Below are 24,160 nucleotides of genomic sequence, written 5' to 3'. Positions count from 1 at the left end.
TTCCTTTTGAATGGAATATTCATTTATTTTTTATTTACTATATGTCTGTGTGTCCATGCATGGGTCACAGCGTGTACACAGAGATCAGAAGACACCTTCTCTCTTTCCACCATGTGGGTTCTTGGAATTGAAGTGAGAACAGCAGGCTTGGCAACAAAGTGTGTGGTACTTTGAATGTAATTGGCCCCCATAAGATTATAGGGAGTGGCACTATTAGGAGGTGTGGCTTTGTTGGAGTGGGCGTGGCCTTAGAGGAAGTGTGTCATCACTGTGAGGGCAGGTTTTGAGGACTCATATATGCTCAAGACCATCCAGTGTCACAGTCCACTTCCTGTTGCCTAGATGTAGGACTCTCAGCTACATCTCTAGTACCATGCTCCCCACCATGCTGATAATGGACTGAACCTCTGAACTATAAGCAAGCCACCCCAATTAAATGTTTTCCTTTTAAGATTTGCCACAGACATGGTGTCACAGCAATAGAAACCCTAACTAAGACAAAATTAATTCACCCATTTAGCCATCTCACCAGTCCATATTTTTGTCGTTTTTAGATAGTTACCCCATAACCCAGGCTGGCCTTGAACTTGCTATGTAGCCAATAATAACCTTGAACTTCTGATCCTCCTGCCCCCACAGGCCAAGACTGAAATTATAGATATGAGCTGTTATGTCCAACTAAATGGGATATTTTTCAGTTTAGGAAAATATTAGTTGCACAGAAAAAAATCTCTAGGAATGTGGTGTGTTTCAGACGTGAAAGGCTCCCAAGCCCATTGCAGTGCTTTTATGGCACGGTGCCATGCAGTAAAGAGTGTGAGGTGAACAGGCCCTGGTTCTGGAGTTCCCACAGACTTAGAACTTACAAATCAGGAGAGACCACCCCAAAAGCACCAGATCGTGTCTGCTCTCAGAGGCTTAGCAAGGCCATTCCTGTTAATACTTGAATGGAAGAAATGATCAAGAAAAGCTGAGAAGTTGAGGGATTAGTTTCTTTTTGATGTTTGAGACAAAGTCTCACACTGTAACCCAGGATGGCCTGGAATGCACCGTGATTCTCCTGATGTAACACATAAATACTGGAATTATGGCTGGAGAGATGACTTGGCAGTTAAGAGCACTGGCTGCTCTTCCAGAGGACCTGGGTTCAATTCCCAGAACCCACATGGCAGCTCACAACTGTCTGTAACTCCAGTTCCAGGGGATCTCACACCTTCACACCAATGCACATAAAATAAAATTAAATAAAAAAATGCTGGGATTATAGATGCGCACCATGTCTGTGGTATGTGTGTGTGTATGTGTGTGTGTGTGTGTGTGTTCATATGAGGGGATACAGGCAAAGAGCCATTTTATTTGTAATTGTGTGTGTGTGTGTACACGTGCATATGTCTGAGTGAGTATATCCAAGTCTGGGGGGTGCCCTCAGAGGCCAGAAGAAGGTGCTAATACCCTGGATCTGGACGTACAGGCTGTTTTGATCCACTTCTTGTAGGTGCTGGGAACTAAACTCAGTTCCTCTGCAAGAGCAGTATTAACTTTTGAGCTGTCTCTCCAGCACCAGGGCGATACACGTTTTTGTATGCGTGCATACATGTGTGCCGGTGAACATCAGAGGACAAGTTCAAGTGTCATTCTTCTCTTTTTCCCATCTCTCTCACTGGCTTAGAGCTTGCCAGGCAGCTAACCTGACTGGCCAGCCAGCCCCAAGGATGCTCCTCTGTCCGTCTCACTGTTACTGAGACCACAGCCAACATTGTTGTGTGCATTATGAAGATTAAACTAGGCCCTCGTGTTTTAACACACCTTACTGGCTAACATATCTCTCCAGTTATGATTTTTAATACATAAAGGTAGAAAAAGGTCACTTTTACCCTACAGAACAAAAACAGTCTTGAATAATGTCTTAGGGTTTCTATTGCTACGACGAAACACCATGACCAAAGCAAGTTGCGAACAAAAGGGTTTGTGTGACTTGCACTTCCAGGTAACCGTCCATCACTGTGGGAAGTCAGGACAGGAACTCAAACAGGGCAGGAACCTAGAGGCAGGAGCTGATGCAGAGGCCATGGAGAAATGCTGCTTACTGGCTTGCTCCCTATGGCTTGCTCAGCCTGTTTTCTTATAGAACCCGGGATCACTGGCCCAGGGATGGCACTACCCACAACAGACTGGGTCCTCTCTCATCAACTACTAACTGAAAAAATGCCCTATAGGTCTACCTACAACCTGATCTTATGGAGACTTCTTAGCTGAGGCTCCTTCGCCTCAAATGACCCCAGCCCATGCCAAACTGACATAAAATTATCCGGCACAAGCAAGAAGGACAAAAACTGGAGATATCATACTTGCTGATTTTAAAAAGTTCCCAAAACAGAGTTAGAGCGATGTCTCACTCAGTAAAATGCCTGTCATACAAGCATGAAGACCTGAGTTCACATCCCCAACACCAACCTAAAATGCCAGGCACGGTCTGCACTTGGAGGACAGGGAAGATGGAGACAGAGGATCCCTGGAGCTCTCTGGCCAAACAGTCCAGCCAACCAGTGAGTACTGGATTCACTGAGAGACCCTGTGTAGAACGTTAATGTGGAGTATGATTGAGGAAGATAGTCCTGACCGGCACAAGTATACACTTTGTACATACTCGTACCTTTGCACACACATGCACATACATATACACATACACTCTGCTCACTTTCTCACACACAACAACAAAAAGCTACTAGCATTAAAACAGACAAATTCACTGACAGAACACAATCGCGAGCCCACAGACAAACCCACGTATCTCAGGCCAACTGGTCTTCAACAGCGACACCAAAAGAAACACAATGAAGAAAGGTAGTTTGCTCAGTAGCTCCCGCTGAGGAAACTGGTATCCACAAAGGTAAGAATGCAACTGGACCCTTCGTTCATAAGATATAAAAAAATACAACATCCAGCTCAAAACAAATGGAAGACTTACTTTAGGACCTGAAACCTTCCACCACTAGAAGGCAGTGAAGGGAAGAGCTTCTTGTCACAGGTCTGAATGACATTTTTGACATGACTTCAAAAGCACAGGCAACAGGAGCAGAGACAGACAGGAAAACCCATCGAAGTGAACAGCACCCAGGCTGGGGGTGTAGCTCAGGGGCAGTAGCACTAACCCAGCATTTGAGAAGTCCTGGGTTCAATCCCCAATGCTGAAAAGGAAGAAGAAAGGACAGAAATGGAAGTGGGAATCATATCTCTAACAAGGGGTTAAACCCCAAAATATAATAGAAACTATTAATTTCACTAACAATAACAATAAAACTAACCCAGAACTGGAGAGTATGGCCCTTAAACGGCACGTTTGTCGGATTCCTCCTCTGTAAACGTAGACTATGAAATCACCTGCCTCTTAGATACAGAGAACCCAAGGGGAGTTTGAAAAGCTGCTGAATCTTCTGCATCTGTGTTCTTCAAATTGAAACATTTTCTTAAAGGTTCAAGAAGTAAATAGAATTCACAGTCTCAGAGAGCTCCTGAAACTTACAAGATTTCGACATCCCCCCCCCCCAACCAAGACCATACAAATAGAAACAATTGCTGAGAGGCCCGGAGGCTGCCTCTTCAGGGAGCTCTTCAGGGAGCTTCAGGAATAAGCTCTTCTGAGTTCTCATCCATGCTGGGAGGATGTGTCTGTGAGCACCATCTCCCACCCCCTGCCACTCTTGTGGCCCCTCTTCCTTTCAGGAGCAATAGCTGGCAGTTTACATCCTGACCTACAATCACAGGCAAAGTGATATCTCTGGGAAAGGCGTGGGTTTTTGAATCCTCCAAACCCACCCCAGTGTAGACAGTGTGAAAGATGTACTTAAGGGTGTGTCAATCATCTTAACGATGAGCATGAACCAATACAATAAATAACAGAGTTACAGAGTCTCTTCCTTTATACCCCTTTTCTCTTCTTTCCCGGCAAAGCCAGAACCCATGCTGTGAGGAAGCCAGGCTCTCCTGGACTGACGGTCAACACCCTTGGAAACCTCTTGGAATCCCTTGTGCTCAGGCTTCTTCAGGATGCCTCCCGCCTTCAAAGGCTGGACCCCTACTTACTGGTCCTTGCCCAAATAGATTTTTTTTGTTTGTCCATTTGTTTTGAGAGAAAGCCATACTAGGTAGGTAGCCTTGACTGGCCTGGAACTCAAGTTTGGCCTATAAATCAAGTTTGTCTCAAGGTTTTTTTTTGTTTTGTTTTGTTTTTCGAGACATGTCTCAAGGTTTTGACAAGCCTCCTGCCTCAGTCTCCCAAGAGCTGGAGCTACAAATGAGCCACCACACCTACCTCTCACACTGATGCATTTGCAACAGAGCCTTCCAACCAAGAGCACATCTCCATGCTGAGTCTATTTTTAGCTGCCCTTCAGGAACAATTTATACTTAAAAGTGGTTGAAGTAAAAGATCTTTTGAGGCTGGCAAGATGACTCAGTGGTGCTTGTCACCTGTGGTGGTTGGAATGAGATGCCCTCCATAAGTCTCAGACAGTTCAACACTTGGTTCCCAGCTGGTAGTTCTTAGGGTAGGACTGGGAGGTGTGGTCTTGTTAGAGGAGTTGGGTTATTGAGGAAAGGCTTACGGTTTCAAAAATCTCCCTACATTAACCATCCCCAATGTACTCTCTCTGCTTCCTGCTTGTGGATGAGGATATAGCACTCAGTCGCTGCTCTAGTGCCATGCCAGCCTGCCAACTGCCATGCTCCTTGTGATGGTGACGATGACCTCCTATCCTTCTGGAACTGTAAGCCCGAAATTAGCCCCTCCCTCTGTAAGTTGCCCTGGTCATGGTGTTTTATCACAGCAATAGAAAAGTAATTAAAGGCACCAACCAACTTGATGACCTGAGTTCAATCACCAAAACCCACCCAGTAGAAAGAGAGACTCTAGTCCTGCACGTTGTCCTCTGACTTCCTTGTATATGTCATGGAATGTGTATGTACACACACACACACACACACACACACACACACACAAACACACAAAGTAATTTCAAAAAGGAATGGAGAGAGGAATGAAGATCAAAGGAAGGTAGGAAGGCACCAGGCATAAACTGAGTCCTTCTGTTTCTAGACAGTTCAAGAATATGCAAAACGAGGGGGACTGAAGAGATGGTTCCATGGTTAAGAACACTTGCTGGTCTTGCAGAAGAGCCAGGTTCCCTTCCCAGGCCTATAGCTCCAGCTCCAGGGGATCAGGTGCTCTCTTCTGGTCTTCTCAGACGCCATCGTGCATGTGCATATATCCACGCATAAGTACATAATTTAAAATAAGTACTTTTAACTTTTTTTTACTTACTCTTTGTGTCTTTCACATCATGCATCTCCATCCTGTTCATTTCCCCTTTCCTTCATATCCGCCCTCTGTCCTTGCAACCTCCCCCCCCAAAAAAAAAATTAAGAGGAAAAGAAAGGAACAAAACAAAAAGGAAAAATCATTCTCGTCATGGAAGCTGCAGTGTGACGCAGTGAGTCTCACAGTAAACCCTTCTATCCATGTATATTTACTTGCAAGTGTTCATTGCAGAGAGTCATTGGTCTAGCTCTAGGCCTCTGGTTTCTGTGACACTACCGGTGCTGGGCCCTAACTGGGACTTCCCCTGGATATCCTGCTGTTGCCCTGTGTTGTGGGGATCCTGCAGCTTTGGGTCTGCAGGACTGGTCGGTCCCTTCATGTGCTCCTGCAGATCACAGATGGAGAGGCTGTTGGGGTGTACCAACTCATAACCCTGGTTCTGGGCCTGGGTATTTGCAGGGTTGGTCAGCGCACCATCTCTCCCTTGACCTCACCTCCAGGGGGAGCTCTCCAGCACTGCCCTGGCTAGTTCATCCCTTGCAGTGATGAGCAAGGGGTGGGGCCAGTTCTCCGACTTTCACATCCCACACCTACACTGTCAGGGCCAGCTTTACAGTGTTGCCCAGGCAGGGTGTCTGGACCACTCTGCCGAGTGGGGCAGCAGACGAGGGGCAAGGACAGCTCTCCTGCTCACTCTTATAACCTCAAGGCCAACTCTCCCACCTGCCTCTAGGCATTGCTGGGTGGAGGTTAGGGTAGAGGAGGGAATCTCTTCCCCTGCCCATGCTGCCAAAAGATGGATAAGTAATGGAAACAGCTCTTCAAATAAGTACTTTTACGAAGACTGTACAAAACTAATTTTTATTGACAGAATTGAAGAAATGGTTACTTAAAGAGGTGTCTAATGAATAGAAAGGAGCACAAGAGAACTTTCTGGGGACAGAAATGCTTCATATCTTGATTTTGTGGAAAAGTCATCAAGCCATACACAAACAGTTTGCTTCTTGTCCATCAACAATCACAGTGTGTATGGGTGGGGAGATCCTGCTGCTGCTGCTGCTGCTGGTTCTCCACTTAAGTAAGTACAGACCCCAAGAACTCTGCTTTCTCTGCCCAAGTGTCTCCTTCAAAGGATGGCTTCTGAGCTGGCATGCTGCTAGCTCTGTGGTAGAGCAGCATTTGCCCTGCATCTGAGGACCTGGGTGGGGAGGAGCTACTGGATGGGTGGAGCTAAGAGCCTCCTCTTTCCTGTTGCCATCATACTAGGGTTCTCTGAAAAGAACTTTGCCCAGACTCCTTTCTGATTTCCCTTTGAGACATCCTCTTTACCACAGTCACAGTGATCTTTCTAAATGTAAAAGCTGTCACCAGCCAGATATGGTGACACACGATTTTAATCCCAGCACTCAGAAGGCAGAGACAGGCAAATCTCTGTGAATTCTGGTCTCAATTCAAATATCAGCCCCTTAGGGAATCATCCCTGAGTATCTGACTGGACAACTAGTACCTGCCTCCTAGGATCTCAGACCAGGTTGTTCTGCTGCTGTCATGGGCATCACACATTTTCCGGAATAAGTCAATGAACTGGCTGAAAAATTAAGTATTCAAGAAATATTTAGATGGATGGATCAATGAATAAAGAGAAAATTGGAAGATAGTGATGAAATCAAGATATGATTCTCAGTCCTACCAACCCCACTTAAGGTGCCAAGAAAGCTGGGTATGGTGGCACACATCTTTCATCGGGAAGCAGAGGCAGATGGATCTCTGTTGAATTTAAGGACAGCTTGGTCTACATTTTTAGTTTCAGGCTAGCTAGGAATACATAATGAGACCTTATCTCAGCAACAACAAACAGCCAGAAAGCAGAACACAGGGCTACCCACTGTTTCTTTCTTCTTTTAAAAGTGTGTGTTTGTGTGTGTGTGTGTGTGTGTGTGTGTGTGTGTGTGTGTGTGTTATCTGTGTGTACGTATATGCAGTGTCCACCACGCTAAAAGAGGTTAGCTGACATTCTGGAGCTGGAGCTAAAGATGGTTGTGAGCTGCCTACTGTCAGTGCTGGAAACTGAACTCCTCACCTCTGCAAGTGCTCTTGACAGCTAAGCCATCTTTCCAGCCCCAAACAACCTTTCCTTAGCCAGCTCTATTGTTTCTCACAGTGCCTCTTGTTTTTTCCCTTGCTGTATCAAGTCCTTGAGCTTCAACTAGTACTTTTGTTAATTCTAACTTATTTTTTTGTTTCCATTTTGTTTTGCTTTTGTGGTTGCTGTTTTGAGATAGTGTCTCGAGTAGCCAAGGCTAACCTGGAATTCCCAATGTAGCCAAGGCTAGCCTAGAACTAATCTTCCTACTTCAACCTCCTATGTGCTGAAATTATAGGTATGGGCCACTGTCTTAGGGTTTCTATTGCTGTGAAGAGACACTGTGACCATGGCAACTCTGGTAGAGGAAAAACATTGCAGTTTCAGAGGGTTAGTTCATGACCATTGTGGCTGGACATGGAGGCGTGCAGGCAGACATAGTGCTGGAGAAAAAACCAAGAGTTCTGCATCTTGATCTGTAGGGAGCAGCAGGAGATTGTATAGCTTGAGCATAGATGAGACCTCAAAGCCCACCCCCACAGTGACATACTTCCACCAACAAGACCATACTCCCTAAGAGTGCCACTCCCTATGGGCCAATCATTCAAATGCATGGGTCTATGAGGGCCATGCCTCTTCAAACCACCAGAGCCACCTCACCTGCTAAGTGTAGTGCCCGTGATCAAACCCACGACTGTGCGTGTCAGGTAAACACTCTACAAATGTTGCTATATTATATCCCCAGCTGGGTTTTGTTTTGTACATAGGGTCTCACTATGTAGTCCTGGATGGGCTGGCGGAGTCTTGAGTGCTGACTACATTCCAGACTTGCTACACCATGCCTAGCCTTTATTGTGAGTGCAGGTAAGCAGAACAAACTCTGAGCCCCATTTCATTGGTAAGGAAGCACAGGAGAGCTTAGCCACATGTTCAAGGTCAAAGGACAAGTGAGCAACAGAGTGGGGTTAACTCACTTCTCCTGACTTCCAGCTTGATGCCTTCCCTCCTCCACTGGTGTCTCTGTCTCCCTGCAGAACATGGATCCCTAACAAACACAGGGGTCACTGGCTTAGCTTTTGTGGGAACTGGTGCTTGAAGTCCTCTTGGGAGTTCTTTCTTCTCCTGAGCTACCCTGTTCCAGAAACCCACTGCATAGCATTGAGCAAGCAGCTCTGTTCTCAGCTCCTGCTCGCTGCTGCCTGGGAGGTGACCACAGGCCCTCTTCTTGTGCCTTGACTGAACAGAAGTTCCTGCTGGTGCGCGGCATGAATATGTGGAACCCACTGGTTGCCAAGCCAAATGTAGCTCCAGATTATTCTAGGAAACAAATAAGTTGTTTTGCTCTGGATTGCAGGAATTTCTAATTGGGGATTTTTATTTTGGGCAGTGTTCCTTGGAGCTGGCAGACAGATGGAGGAGGTGACTTGCTCCAGGGACATGTTAAGCAAAGGGAACTACTGATCTGCCCTGGGGTGTGAGAGGATGCCAAGAACTGTGGTGGCCCAACTCCTGCCTTCCGTGGCTGAGGCCGAAGCCTCCTGGAGGCCTTCCTGGTTCACAGTGGAATCCTCTTCTCCTAGAATGGCTCTGAAAACCAGTGCAAGACCGTGTGCTACCGTGCCCAGCAGCCAGAGTGCCGCCTTAGGAAGCAGGGTAGGTCTTTCCTGAGATTCCCTGCCTAGGACTCAGAAAGCCTTCATTCACCTCAGCAGTAGAGTGTAGCACACAAATCTGCTAATGGCCAAGTTTTCAGTCACCGGTGAGAGTAACAGGAAGATCTGAGAGCATTCTAGAAACTTTCAACCTCTGGTTCCTGACTCAGCCATGCCCAGACGCCCTCACAAGCTGATTGGTTTTTTGTTCAAGGTCATGGAATAAACAAATGGCAAACACGGCTGAACCTGCTGTCCCTGATTCCTAGATATAAGGTCTCTGCACCATCCTTGGGTCCCTATAGTCCCTAAATTTAAGTACTCCCTTGACTGATAAACTCATTTCTCCCTCTAACACATTCAGGTTGTATTTCTGCCCCCTTACAACTAGAAGCCCAGTTTGGTGGTGGACAGGATTCAGGGATGCAGACAGAACCCCCAGACTCCAGATTCATGAACTCGACTGTGGACTGGTTACTTGATATTTTAGAGTCAAGGTACAATGACCAATCTATTTCAAACAGGAAAACAAGCAAAAGCTGGGGATGGTGCTGGGGGTGGTCCTGCCAGCAAAGAGCTCGTCTTGCAAACATGAGGCTCGCGGAGCCCACATGGGAACGCTGGACTTGGTGGCATGCAGTTGTCTGTGCTGGGGAGGCAGGTGGAAGGACACCAAGTTCAAGGTCATCTACAACCACATACTAAGGTCATACATACAACTACAGTCCTCAAAAATTTAAAAAGAAAAAAAGATGAAGGAGGGGAAAAGGTGAAAAGATAAAAAGATGAGAGGAAGCAGGAGAACACCAGAAAAGAAGAAACTCTTGAGCGTAGGGTGCGTAGGCTGTAGCAGGCTTGACTGAAACATCTCAGCTCGGTTCTAGAACCCCAGACTTAGCCTGCTCCAGTGGCCTCCTCTTTGTTTGTTCAACCCATGAACTGAAAATCAGCATTCTTAACACTGTCAGCTAATAAATGCAAGGCTTGCAAGATGACTTAGTGGGTAAAAGTGCCCGCCACCAAAAAAGTGACAGTCAGTGCTCAATTCCAGAGAGCCCAGATTCCAGTCCCAGCATCCGCATGGCAGCTCACGCCATCTGCAAGTTCAGTTCCAGGGAACCTGACACCCCTCTTCTATGTGAGACCCTCGGGAGCCCACAGCCTCCCCCAAGTGTCCCAGTTTGATTTCTTTGCTGGAATAAAATATCCTGACAAAGACAACTTAGGGAGAAAAGGCTTACTTCTGCTCGGAGCACGAGGTTACAGTCCATCACCTCAGGAAAGTCACGGGCTGTGCACAGGCATCCATGCAGGCAACACACACACACACACACACACACACACACACACACGAAGTAAAAATCAATACATCTTTGAAAATAAAAATAAGCTGGTGTAGTGGCACACGTCTTTAATTCCAAACAATGAAGCTAGATCAGACAGAAAAGTCAGATGCTTCCCTGGGTTTGTTGCCACCGCATTCACAAAACTGAAGTCCAGAGAGGGAGGTAGTGGGGAAGGGTGGTGACCCAGGCCTTTAGTCCCAGCCCTCAGGAGGCAGAGGCAGGCAGTTCTCTGTAAATTTGAGGCCAGCCTGGTTTACAAAGCGAGTTCCAGAACAGTCATGGCTATGTAGAGAGACCCTGTCTCTAAATAAATAAATAAAAATAAAACATACAAGAAATCCATTGTTGGCCTCAAAGGAGGACCAAGTTTAGATACAATGGGATAGTCAGGGTTGGAGAGGAGACACATTAGGCCCACCCCCACCCCACCCCGCCTCAGCTTTATCTATGATTCATCTTAGCCACGCCTCTTCTGTGATTATCCACCCCTCAGCTCTGTCCAGTGTTTACTCTGGGGGAAAAAAAGATGCTGTGTGAGTTTTCTTAGAGACAAAGAAACCAGGTATAACCAGATAGAGGGCTGCACCAATGGACCAAATAATGGTTCTTTCCAAGTCCAGTTTGGGTTTAATTACAAAAATACGGGAAAGCCAAAGGCAGCTAAACCATTAAGAAGTCTCAACCCAGTCAACTGTTCATCTTTTATATAATCTTTGGGAAAGAAGAAGCCTCATAAGAACCTTAGTATTATAGTCAGCTTTGACTTTCACCTTGGTGCACTCCTGAATTCCGTGGGAAAAGTCTCAGTGAGTCTTCATTAGCTAAGCTGACCTTTGGATGACTGCCTTGATTGCATTAACTGAACAGGCGGGTCTTAGTCTGTGTAAACGTAGAGAGAACCGGCTAAGTGCTGGAGGAGGCAGGGGCACCTTAGTTCTCTCTGCTTTTGACTATAAGTGTGACTTGTGCTTCTGCTTCAGGTCCCTACTGCCTAGGACTTCTCTGCTACGACGGACTGTAACCTAGAAATCTGAGTTAATCCTTTCCCGACAAACTTGGTTTTGTCAGGGTATTCTACCACAGGAAAAAAAAATGGGAACAGGACATGTGGGGAGGCTCTGGTCTCTTGGGGGTCCCATGTGGGCGGCCACTGATGTTATACTTCAACAGGGCACAGCAGGACCCAACCTGGAGGAAACAGCTGCAGGAGAGGAGGGTGCAGAGTGGAAGAGAGGCTTACCTCCATCACAGTGGGAGACTAGATTCTAGGAAGCCATCTTGTTTTCCTTCTCTCCAAATCCCCCATCAGCCAAAATAGACCAAAAGTAAAGAGACTGTTCCCCCATATTCCAATCTAGAGCCTCACCTTCAGCAACCACTGTGCCTGCAAAAGGATGCTTCCACTCGTGCCTGGGTGATGGGAAAAGACACGCCAAGGCCCTGTGCAAGGATGCCCATCTTTACTGATGTTTATAATTGCAACTGGGATTCCTCGGTCAGCTGGCTCCCCCATGCCTCTGCCTGACCTAGAAATGGAAGTCTTTTTGTTGTTGCTGTTGCTGTTGTTGGTTTTTTGAGACAGGGTTTCTCTGTAGCTTTGGAGCCTGTCCTGGAACTCTTATAAACCAGGCTGGCCTCAAACTCACAGAGATTAACCTGCCTTTGTCTCCCGAGTGCTGGGATTAAAGGCATGCACCACTACTGCCTGGCTGGAAGTCATTTTTTGCAAGGAAGGCTTGGGCAGTATTTATGTGAAGTGTTTCTGTCTTTGACCTAGACATCTAGTTACCATTTACTAACCTTTATAAGTCTGGGGAAACTAACAGCTCTGTGCCTCAGTTCTCTCACCTGGAGAATAGAGGTAGTAATAGTACCCTGAGCTTGGAGAAGTTAATGATGTGTGTGTGAGCCTCTCAATGCCCAGTAGTATCCATAATGAATGGTATGTAAACACTAGCTAGCATACTAATGTGTCAATATTCCACTACTACACCAAATATAAACAAAAGGCTAGAGGTGGCTGGATTCCTTTTCATCAGTCTTGAGTCAGGGTCTCACTATGGAGTTCAGGATGGCCTTGGACTTATGATCCTCCCATCTTAGCCTCCTGTGTACTAGGACACGTAGACAGATTGTGCTTTTGTTTCCCGGCCACCCAGACCCGAATAATCACACAGAAACTTTATTAATTACAACACTGTTTGGCCAACAGCTTAGGCATATTCCAAGCTAGCTCTTACATCTTAAATTAACCCATTTCTACTAATCTATGTATCACCATGAGGCTATGGCCTACCAGTAAGGCTCAGACATTTTTCTCCTTTGGCAGCTACATGCCTACTCTCTCTCTCTCTTTCTCTCTCTCTCTCTCTCTATATATATATATATGTGTGTGTGTGTGTGTGTGTGTGTGCGCACACACACACACACACACACACACATGTTCAGATTTCCCACCTGGCTTTACTCTGCTAAGCCATTGGTCACAATAGCTTTATTCATCATCCAATAAAAGTAACACGCCTACAGAAGGACATCCCACATCATAGACATGTCCACTATACTTGGCTCCTGTTTTGTTTGAGGTTTTTTTTTTAGATTTTATTTTTCATTATGTGTGTGTCTCTGCATGTGAGTTTGTGCACATGTGAGTGCAGGTGTCTGAGGAGTCCTGAAAACGGCATCAGATTCCCTGGAGTTGGAGTTACAGGTGGTTGTGAGCCGTCCAGTGTGGATGCTGGAAACCAAATCTGGGTCCTCTACAAGAGCAAATTTGCTATTAACCATGGAGGCATGTCTAAAGCCTTTTGTTTTAGTGTCTTATGTTTGTTTGTTTTGTTTTGGAGATAGGTTTTTGTTGTATAGCCTTGGTTGTTCTGGAATTCAGCCTGTAGACCAGGCTGGCTTCAAACTCAGATAGATCCACCTGCCTCTGCCTCCCAGGTGCTGGGATGCATACACCACCTCTATTTGACCATGTTTTTGTGTTTCTTAAAAAATTGTTTTTAGATTTATTTTACTTTATGTATATGGATGTTTTGCCTTTGTGCATATATGTGCACCGTGTGAGCATCTGCTGGGTCCCCTGGAACTGGAGTTGGATGGTTGTGAGTTACCACGTGGGTACTAGGAATCGAACCCTGCTCCTCTGCAAAAGCAACAAATGCTCTTAAGCACTGAACCACTTCTTTTTTGGGAGGTGGTTCAAGATAGGGTTTCTCTGTTTAACAGCCCTGGCTGGCCTTGAACTCACAGAGATCTGCGTGCCTCTGCCTCTGAAGTGCTGGGATTAAAGGTGTGAGCCACCTGGCACTGAGCCACTTCTTTAGACCCGATTTTGTTTTGTTTGGCACAGAGTCTCACTATGTCATCCTTGAACTCTTTATGACACAGTGACTATGTAGTCCAGGCTGGCCATGAACTCTTGGTTCTACTCCTCCACCTCCCAAGTACTGGGACTAATTCAAAACATAAACCATTGTGCCCAATGATTCTTTTCTTTTTTTTGTCATTAGTTACCATACAAAATACCCAGATTATTTTAGTAATCAGTAAACTTGAGTTTAAAACATACAGATGGTGCTGGGAATGTCACTTGGTTGTTAAGAGTGCTTGCCAGCATGCACAAAGCCCTGGGTTTGATCTCCAGCACTGTATACACCAGGCAAGGTGGCGTACACCTGTAATTCCAACTCTTTGGAGACCCGGGCAGGAGAATCAGTACTTCAAGGTTATCTTCTGCTACACGGCAAATTCAAAGCTAGTCTGGGATGTGTAAGACAATCTCAAACAACAACACAAAACCAGTAGGTATGCATGATGAGAAAGCACGCGTCCAACATAGCATGGGGCTCTGGATTTCAGCCCCATCGTGAGATGGAGAAGAAAGAGGAGGAGGAAATGGATGAGAAGGAAGAAGAAGAAAATAAAAACGACTGCCTATTTTGCAGGGACGAGGGGACAGAGGTCCCTTGCTCCATGTACAGACTCCTGCCACAGTGGTCATGGAAACCTGGAGAGCTCTGCAGGAGATGATGAAGTTAGGTACGCTGTGGACAATTGCTTCGTCCCTGCCGCAGCCTCATTGGCCTTCTGCCTCGTCAATCTGGTAACCCCACCCTGCTTCAGTCTGTTTATAAGTAAATCCTTCAGGAAGAGGAAAAGGGAAGGAGTAGACGAGGAGGGAAGAAGAGAAGAAAGAATGGAAGAGGGGAGAAGCAGAATGAAAAGAGGAGCAAAAAGGGATGCAGCACCCCTGCATCCTCATGGCCCCAGGAAGTGGGGCAGGGAACTGTTCTTCAGCTGACAGGAGTCGCCATGGCGACGGAGCACTGGTCTCTTCATGATTAATACTCCCAGGCAGCTGTCTTCTTGGAGTCTTTTAAAATCCACACAGTATTATTTGAACACAATGATATTTAGAGCAGAAAGATCAAGGTGGGGTGTGGGGGAAGAGAGCAGTCCTGTTCCCAGAGCTGTGGCAGGGGCTGGGTTCCCTCCCTCCCCAGAGGAGGTAGAAAGTAGGCTACCTTCCCTGCCATCCCCTCCTGGCTCAGCTTGCTCTCTAGATGCAGAGCTTCTCCTGCCAGGTGCTGCAGCAGCATCACCATCTGAAGGGCCCTTGCAGCACCTGCCATCAGGCGGTGTTCAGTGAACACTTAGTGAATGAAATCGTTCATTCATCCATCCATCCACCCATTCATTCATTCATTCATTCTTCAGTGTCATCTTGTTCCTTGTTTATCTAAAACTAAATTCCACTTTATCTGTTCTCATGGGAATATGAAACCACCCTTTCCTCTCCTCAAGGACACACACGCAGGCACACACACACACACACACACACATACCCTACCACCACCACCACCAGCAGCAGCAGCTTCTACAACAGGCGTCTGTGTGACCCCTGAGGTCTTGTCCATGTTGATCCATGTTGTCTTGCAGGGGTCAGGGACAGCTAGAGGTCGTGTTCCCTAACTTGTAAAGCTAGAGGAAGACCTTCCACCCACAGATGCCTTTGTGTCAGTCAGTCTGTAAAGTAAATGATGTTTTCCTAAGTAATCTTGTGAAGTGGTCTAACCTGGGTTCATCACACAGAATTTGCCCTGGGCCAGCTCTTACAACTTCCAGTGTTTCCTCATTGAGAAGGGGAATGTGCAGCTCCTTACACCAAGAAGGTAAGAAAATGATACAGTGTTTAGGAAGCCTGGGTGGGTTTTATTTCCCTTCTGAACTTGCATGTTTTTCTGCCTGACCAGAACTCAGAGCCCAGCTCCCTGATCTTCTATGCCTCCCCAAGACCTTTATTCCCTCTGGACCCAGACTCTCTTTATAAACTGCTAAAAGTTGGGAGAGAAGGTTAAGGAGATGGTACAATTGGTAAAGTTCTTATCCCACAAGCGTGAGAACACAATTTGACTCCTAGAACACATTTTAAAAAAAGAAGCGGTAAGTCAGGTATGGTGACACATGCCTGTAATCCCAGTTCTGGGAGACAGGTCCTTGAAGTTTCAACCCATCAAGTCAGCTTGCCTTGCAGAATCTATGAGCTCCGGGATTAGAGATACTGCCTCAAAATAAGTGGGGAGCTAAGTTTCTATTGCTGTGATAAACAGCAGGACCAAAAGAAACTTGGCAGGAACGGGTTTAGTTCAGCTTACAGCCATAGTCCACTATGAAGGGAAGTCAGGCGGGACCTCACTGCAGGAACCTGGAGGCAGAAACTGAAGTAGAGCCCAAGGGGGACCACTGCTGACTGGATAGCTTCCCCATGGCTTGCACAGCTGGCTCTCTTTCACAACCCAGGACACCTGCCCAGCAGCGGCACAGCCCACAGTGGACTGGGCACACCCACATCAATCACTAACCAAGAAAATGCCCCAAAGGCACACCTACAGGCCAATGTGGTGGGGGCATTGAGTTGAGGTTCCCTTTCCACAGACGACCCTATCTTGTGTCAAGCTGACAGAGAATTAGCCAGCACGACAGTGGTTTAAGAAGACACTTGAGGGCTGGAGAAATGGCCCAGGGGTTAAGAGCACTGGCTGCTCTTCTAGAGGACCCAGGTTCAATTCCCAGTAGCCGTATAGCAGCTCACACATGTCTGTAACTCCAGTTCCAGGGGACCTGACACCCTCACACAGATATTCATGCAGGGCAAAAACATCGTTGCACATAAAATAAATAAATCTTTTTAAAAAGAAGATACTTGACACTGTGGCCACCAAATGCACTAGCATGTATGTGCATGCACATGTGAACATGTACCACACACATGCATGCACAAAGTTGGAGGAAAAAGGGGTCGAACTAGAAGGGGAATAGTCAGATATCTCCCATTTACTCCTCGCTTGTCCACAGGGAATGAAATACAGAGAGGTGCCTGTTACCTTCCAGGAGCAGCACTTTTGAGTGTGTGGATGAAGGTGTCTCCTGCGTAAGCACATGGAGATGAGGGTGTGCCAGCCCCAACTCAGACGTCTCCTGTCTCCTCTCCTAATCTTTCTCCTGCTCTCCAGCCCTGCCCCGGGTCTGGCCTCTAGCAAGAGCAAATTAAGGTGACTTGGATGCTTGTCCCAGCACAGACCTAGCCCAACAGCCCTTGGCAGAGAGTAGCAGTGGCCTGGCACCTCACCACAGGACTAAGGGAATTATCCATGACTAAGAGGGAGGAGGGATACATGGCAGAGGGAAGAACAGCAGAAGGAATAGGCAACCTGGGGCTGGCCAATCTGGCATGACGGGCCACCTGGGGAACCCTGGACACCCGCCCAGCCAAGCTTCTCTCTCCCCCTCCCCTTAGACCACAAGATGCCAGAGTGTATGCGAGACACGTGTGCCCTTCCTGTCTGGTGAGGGCTCACCTGGCCTAGGTGGTGCATTTGGATTAGAGTCAAGATCTGGGTTTGAAATAGAACAGAACGAAGTGTGTGTGTGTGTGTGTGTGTGTGTGTGTGTGTGTGCGCGCGCGTGTGCATCTTATAGATGTGTTTCTTTTTTAGACAAGGTTTTACGCAGTTCAAGTCTGGCCTTGAACATCTAACCTCCTATCTCTACCTCCAGGGTGCTGGGATTTTACAACTGTGAACTACCACACCTAGTTTACACAGGAATGTGTATGCTAAATCAACATTCTACAACTGAGCAGTATCATCACCCCCATTTCTGTGTTTTCTATATGCACATCATGTATACTGATGACATAGAATGAGAACTCTGACCATCATGGGAACACGTGTGCACGGCTATAAAGAATCCTCTTCACCTGGCGTGGATGCATGGACACACGGCAGTGCATTCTGCCGATGTGGAATGGAGTTTACTCTGTGGCCACTTGGGGTGGAGAAATGAGTAGCTAAGGATGAAAGCAGGCCTCTCCAGTAAAAGCTGAAATCTACCATCTGAACCCAAAGAGGAGCTCAGGGGATGAGTGCAGGGGACTTTGCAATCCTGAGTCTGAACAGTAGGTGAAGTAAGGGGCACAGTCTCCTGCAAAGGAGTAAGGGAAGGGAGACACGCTGCCTGCTTCTCTGTAGCTTACACCCTGCAAGGAATTTGTTTCCAATTTTAGGAGAGTGGAAATGAAATGGGGACTTCAGACCTGCTCCCCCTAACCCACCCCTCAGTGCCCAAAGTCGCAGAAATTGAAGGTCCTTATTTTTTAATCTTTATACTAAACTTAATCATTTAATCAATTTATTCCAGGCTGGAGAGGCAGCTCAGCAGTTAAGAGTACTTGCAGAGGACCCGAGTACTGTCCCCAGCACTCACTTCAGGTGACTCGCAACCAACAGGAGGATCCAGCAATTCTGGACCCCATGGGTGAAGGGACCCGCACACAGTGGGATGCTCCCTCCCAGACCCTGGATTAGGTACAAACCACACACAAACACCTGTTTTCTTTTACAAAAGGAAGTGGCTGATTTCTGACCCAGGCAGAAAACAGCAGCAAATGGTCTTGTAGGTGTGATTTTTAAGAGGTAAAAAGAGTCTGGGTGTTGGTAGCACAAGTCTTTAATCCCAGCACTTGGAAGACAGAGACAGGCAGATCTCAGTGAGTTCGAGGCCAACGTGGTCTACAAAGCAAGTTCTAGGACAGCCAGGGCTGTTACACAGAGAAACCCTGTCTTGAAAACCAAAAAAAAAAAAAAAAAAAAAAAAAAAAAAAAAAAAAAAAAAAAAAGTGAAAATAAGAGCTCTGTGGTAGATTCGGCGGTATGTTTTGATTGGGCATGTTAATTAGGGCAGCAAATACGGATGGACTTCAATACTTTGATACTTTGGTGATCAGCTTTAGGAATGAGTCTGGCATAAGAAAGTGTCTAAATAAGGATAGGGACCTTGGTGACCAGCTTTAGGGGTGCAATCTATGGGAGGAAGAAGGGCAAGGCCTGCCAGAGCCATGCTTGCCATGCCAGGGCTTTCTAGAGCCCTTCAGTGGGCACCAGCGCTCATATGCACATACCCATACACAGTGACATATATACTTAAAAATAATAAAAGATAAACGTAAAATACAATAAATGCTATTCTAAGATGGGCATAGTGGCGTGCACCTTTAACCCAGGCACTCAAGAGACAGAACAAGCAGAGTTCTGTGAATTTGAACCCAGTCTGGTCTACAGAGTGAGTTCCTGGACAGCAAGAAACACAGAGACCTGATCTCAAATAAATAAATAAATGTTATTCCACATATCTCTTTTTGTTTGGTTGGTTTTGATTTTTTGAGACAGAGTTTCTCTGTGCAACCCTTCTTGAACTTATTTTGTAAACCAGGCTGGCCTGGAAGTCACTGAGATCTAACTGCCTCTGCCTCCCGAGTGCTGGGATTAAAGGTGTGCCAGCACTGCCCAGCTCTGTAAAAAGTCTAATCCATTTATTTTATTGGTTTCAGAAAAGAGTTGAGTGAGCTAAGATAAAACAGAGAACGAGATAGTAAGGAGAAGCGGAAACTACAGTAGGAGTCAAGGAGGAGTCCTGGCTAGGGTGGATTCTTGGTGCGTCTTCAGTTGGAAGTGGAGCCTCCTTAAAGCTGAGGAACACAGACGCCTCCAGATGGAGATTCTCCATGTCGCTGGAGACAACTCTTCCCTTTTAATTAAAGGTTTTGATTCGAGGCGAGGTTTGATACAGTCCTGCCTGGTCTTGAACATTTGATCCTTCCATCTCTACCTCCTAGGTGCTAGGATTTCAGACATGCACTAAGGGCACCTAGAAAGGCAGAAAAGCTGCCTACAGAAGCACTGCCTTCCCTGCGGGTGATAAGCAGGAACTGCCACCTCTTTGGAGAACGATCTGTAGAAACGTGAATGTCCTGTAGCTTAGACACGCATTGATAAGAGTTTATCCGGGACATGTTCACATTTATATAGTTAAAAACAATGATGCCAACAACATTGGTGAAAAGTTGGAAGTCACCCAGGTGTGCATGAATAGGAACTAGCAGTGGTTAACTCGTGGTCTTCCTATACAATGGAGCTACTTGGCATTAGATAAACACCAAACCAGGTCTTTGTCCTGAGACATGATGCAAATCTGTTAGTTTAAGTGAAAAAAAATTGCAAAACAGTTTAAATATTTGCATAAGTGAAAACATTTTGCCAAAAACTACTCAAGAAACTTCAGCGTGGCTACCTCAAGAGATAGAAATAAAAGTGAGATAAGAGAAACCTTTAATTTTTAGGTAAGTATATACTCTTAGCCCGGCATGGCAATACACACTAATTTAGGACACAGAAGGCTCAGAGGCAGAGGCAGGTGGACCTCTGTAAGTTCAAGGCCACCCTGGTCTACACAGTGAGCTCTAGGTTATCTAGAGCTGCATAGTGAAGCCTTGTCTAAAAAAAATAGGAATACTCTTGTGTGCTAACTGATCCCACCCACTACCATTATCAAATTTTGCATATGGCAATTTTTATATAAATAAGCTATTTTCAAAACACAACATTAGATGTTTAAACAGGAGCAAACACACACACACACACACACACACACACACACACACACTCGTCAATAAAGGCAATCTTTCAGGGTCTGCCTGTCTCAGACCACCAATGCAATCCTGTCTGGCTTTTTCTGTGGTCGCTAGGGCTTCAAATTCAGATCCTCACGCTTGCAGCTCAAGTGCTCTTACCCATTTCAGGGTTACTGAGTGTGTCCGGGACATCATATTATCTGACTTGATTTCTCTCCTTAGCCAAGCTCACAGGTGAAGAAATTGGTGTTAGGCGGGAAGCAAACGCTGTTTAAGTAGGAAAGGGTGGATCCGAACCCATGATTCTATAGACGGGCGGGCAACGCGCATTCCGGGCTTTCACACAGCGCCGAGCCCCTGCGGGGCGCACCCGTGCCCAGCGCGCACGAGGCTCCACGCTCAGGGGACTCGCGCGCACGCAGCGGCGCGGCCCCGGCGGCGGCGGCAGCGACGTCACAAGCCGAGCTTTCCTTTTCGGGAGTCCCCGGCATACATCCTGTGTCCATGTTTGGTCATTTACGTCACGGCGCCAGGGCCGGGGCCTCCCGAAATGGCAGTGGCCCGGGGAGTCGGAAGCCCGGAGCCAGCACCGCCTCGCCTATATAAGTGGGGGGACTGTGGGCTGGGGGGACCCGGGTGCGCTTTGGAGAGACCAGGAGCCGCTGCCCGAGGCCAGTACGGGCGAGCCAGGGCGTCGCGGTCCCCCAACTCGCATCCCTGAACCAAGCAAGTCAGGAGCTCGGAGCTAGGGCGCCGGGCTTCCCCGCCAGCCGCGCGCGCCCCAGCCCAGCGAGGCCCCGGGCGCCTCGCCGCCACCGCGCCATGCTCCACCTGAGCGACTTCTCCGGCCCCGACGCGCACCTCGCCAAGGCCACCGAAGGCTGCGTCCACGCCAGCCCCGAGCTGCCCCGGCTGCCCGCCCGGGACGCTCCCTCGGCCGCCACCTATCCTGCAGGTAAGGAGAGGGACTAGGGACGCGCAGAGGGCGACCGCGGCGAGGGGTGGTGGAAGAGGCGCGGTGGGGGGGTTGGGAGGTGTCCCAAATCGCGCGGTACCGTTCCCACCCCCCAACAAGGCCGCAGGCTCCCGTGCGGGAGCCCGTGAATGTTCGCGTCCCGGGGCGTCCGTGGGGGTACCCCCCGCTGTGGCTCGGAAGTGCACGAGGCGCTCGGCTGATGGCTTGCGCCCCTGAGGGTCGGGTGGAATTGGTCGCGGCTGCAGGATCGGGGGGCACGCCCTTTGAGATGAGCGGGGGACTGATGCGTGGTCCCTCCCTCGGCAGGCGACTTCTTGAGCTGGGCTCTGAGCGGCTGCGGCGCCGGGGGGGACTTAGCCGACTCCTGCTTCCTGGAAGGCCCCGCACCCACGCCCCCTCCGGGCCTCAGCTACAGCGGCAGCTTCTTCATCCAGGCGGTCCCCGAGCACCCGCACGACCCGGAGGCCCTCTTCAACCTCATGTCGGGCATCTTGGGCCTGGCACCCTTTCCCAGCCCCGAGGCGGCCGCGTCTCGGTCCCCGCTGGATGCCCCGTTCCCCGCGGGCCCCGATGCCTTGTTGCCGGACCTTTACTCCCCGGATCTGAGTTCAGCCGCCTTCCCGGAGGCGTTTTGGGAGGCCGCGCCTTCGGCGGGAGCCCCCTCGCAGTGCCTGTTCGAGCCCCAGCTCTCCCCGCCCGACGTCAAGCCGGGGCTCCGGGCGCCTCCCGCCTCGCCGGCGCTGGACGCTGCCTCGGCCTTCAAAGGGCCGTACGCCCCCTGGGAGCTGCTGTCTGCGGGGGCCCCGGGGAATGGTGGGTCACAGGGAAGCTTCCAGGCCACTCCCGAGGCCCGTTTCCCCGCGGTAGGGACCAAAGTTGAGGACCTGCTGTCCATCAGCTGCCCCGCCGAGCTGCCGGGCCCGGCCACCAGACTCTACCCGGCAGGGGCTTACGACGCCTTCTCGCTGGCCCCGGGTGACTTAGGGGAGGGGACCGAGGGCCTCCCAGAGTTGCTGACCCCTCCTGGTGGGGAGGGAGGGAGCGGTGGAGAAGGCGGTGAGTTCCTGGCCACCTCGCAGGCGCAGCTGTCCCCGCTGGGCCTGCGCAGCGCCGCCACGGCGGACTTCCCCAAACCCCTAGTGGCCGACCTCCCGGGGGGCAGCAGCGGAGTGGCCCCATCGGTGTCGCCCGCCGCCGCCGCCTTTCCCGCGGGCAAGGGCCGGCGCAAGGGACGCCGGGGTGGCAAGTGCAGCGCGCGCTGCTTCTGCCCGCGGCCGCACGTCAAGGCCTTCGCCTGCCCGGTGGAGAGCTGCGTGCGGAGCTTCGCCCGCTCCGACGAGCTTAATCGCCACCTGCGCATCCACACGGGTCACAAACCCTTCCAGTGCCGCATCTGCCTGCGCAACTTCAGCCGCAGCGACCACCTCACCACGCACGTGCGCACCCACACCGGCGAGAAGCCCTTCGCCTGCGACGTGTGTGGTCGCCGCTTCGCGCGCAGCGACGAGAAGAAACGGCACAGCAAGGTGCATCTGAAGCAGAAGGCGCGCGCCGAGGAGAGGCTCAAGGGCCTGGGCTTCTACTCGCTGGGCCTCTCCTTCGCCGCTCTCTGAGCTAGAGCTGGCCCTGTAGGTTGGGGACGCCGCCACTCGGCGCACGCGGCAAGGTCTGCCGGGTCCCTCGCCCCCGCTACCCTCCCTGCCTCTTCCACGCACGTCCGGGGCCACCCGCAGTCCAGCTCCAGATTCCCCGAAGTGCCCTCCGCACACGCCCTTTCAGCACGGGCTCCGTGGACAGCGCCTGCTGTCCTGGAGCCGCCTTCCTCCTAACCAGCGGCTCTTGGGACGGCCCTCTTGGACCACCCACAGAGCAGGCACTCCCTTTGGGACTGAAGAAGTTTTTTTGTAACTCGTATATGCCCCACGCCCTCCTCTTTATCCTTCCCCAGAGACAAAGCTGGGGATGTGTCGAGCCGGTCTCTCGAGAACTTTGTATAGCAATGTCCAGCAAGCCTTTGGATGTGATGTTTTTGCTTTGGGGTTATTTCGTTTTTGTTGTCGTTCATTTTTGTAAAGCAGACGCTACTCTCAAGCACTTGACAAAACTGTTTATTTTTGCAATTAAAATTATTGTGCTAAAAGCTTACTGAATCTGCCTTGTAAACTCCTAGCCCTTCCTAACTTCCCTTCCAGGACAGTACATGCTAGGAGACAGGAAATACACCCATTGGTGAGATGCAGGCCCCTGACACATTACTCCTACAGGATACTGACATACGTCAGGCAGTTCATAAATATATATAGAATGAATTAATGTTTTTATATACAGCTAACTTAGGGGTTAGTTGTGTTTCTGGAACCAGACATAAAAGGCATAGGTAGCAAACATGATTGGTACGATGTCCTCTGATCCTCAGTTTCTAGTACCATTTCAAAACAGGAATCAGTCGATATAAGTTGGTTGCTGCAAGTATTCAAGTAGAAACAAGGGTCAGGTATATCTAACTCCAACCTCCGTGGCTTGCTTCCCAGCCCCGGAGAGAGAACCATTTGGAAAAAGCTTTCAAACAGATAACGAGAAAGCTTTGGCACTAGAGGGCGCCCTGGGCAGCAGAGGCTGCCGAATTAGTGTGGGGTTTATGAATGCTCAGTGTTTGCTATCACAGATACATCTGCTAAAGAGTCATACGCTGTGGTCAGGGTTCAACTAGGCCACGCCTGAGTTTGGTGAGGGCCGAGCCAGAGGCTCCTGGTCCCTTTAGTGGCTCTGCAACTGAAGGACCCTGTACAGGAAACAGTAGTCCACTTACTGAA

At 48.9% G+C, this 24,160-nt stretch overlaps 1 protein-coding gene across 1 annotated transcript; it reads left to right on the top strand.

Annotated features, from left to right (window-relative positions):
• The first annotated feature begins 21,193 nt into the window (after nt 1-21,193).
• Nucleotides 21,194-22,960, top strand: Egr4 (early growth response 4). Its single transcript, XM_038317886.1, has 2 exons — nt 21,194-21,326; nt 21,654-22,960. Exons 1-2 carry the CDS (start codon nt 21,194-21,196, stop codon nt 22,958-22,960), a joined length of 1,440 nt encoding a protein of 479 aa, XP_038173814.1.
• Nucleotides 22,961-24,160: the final 1,200 nt, after the last annotated feature.

This window comes from Arvicola amphibius, chromosome 2 (assembly GCF_903992535.2).
Source record: "Arvicola amphibius chromosome 2, mArvAmp1.2, whole genome shotgun sequence".
NCBI classification, from domain to species: Eukaryota; Metazoa; Chordata; class Mammalia; order Rodentia; family Cricetidae; genus Arvicola; species Arvicola amphibius.
The sequence above is the reverse complement of the archived record's forward strand: the minus strand, read 5'-3'. Positions and strand labels throughout refer to the sequence as shown.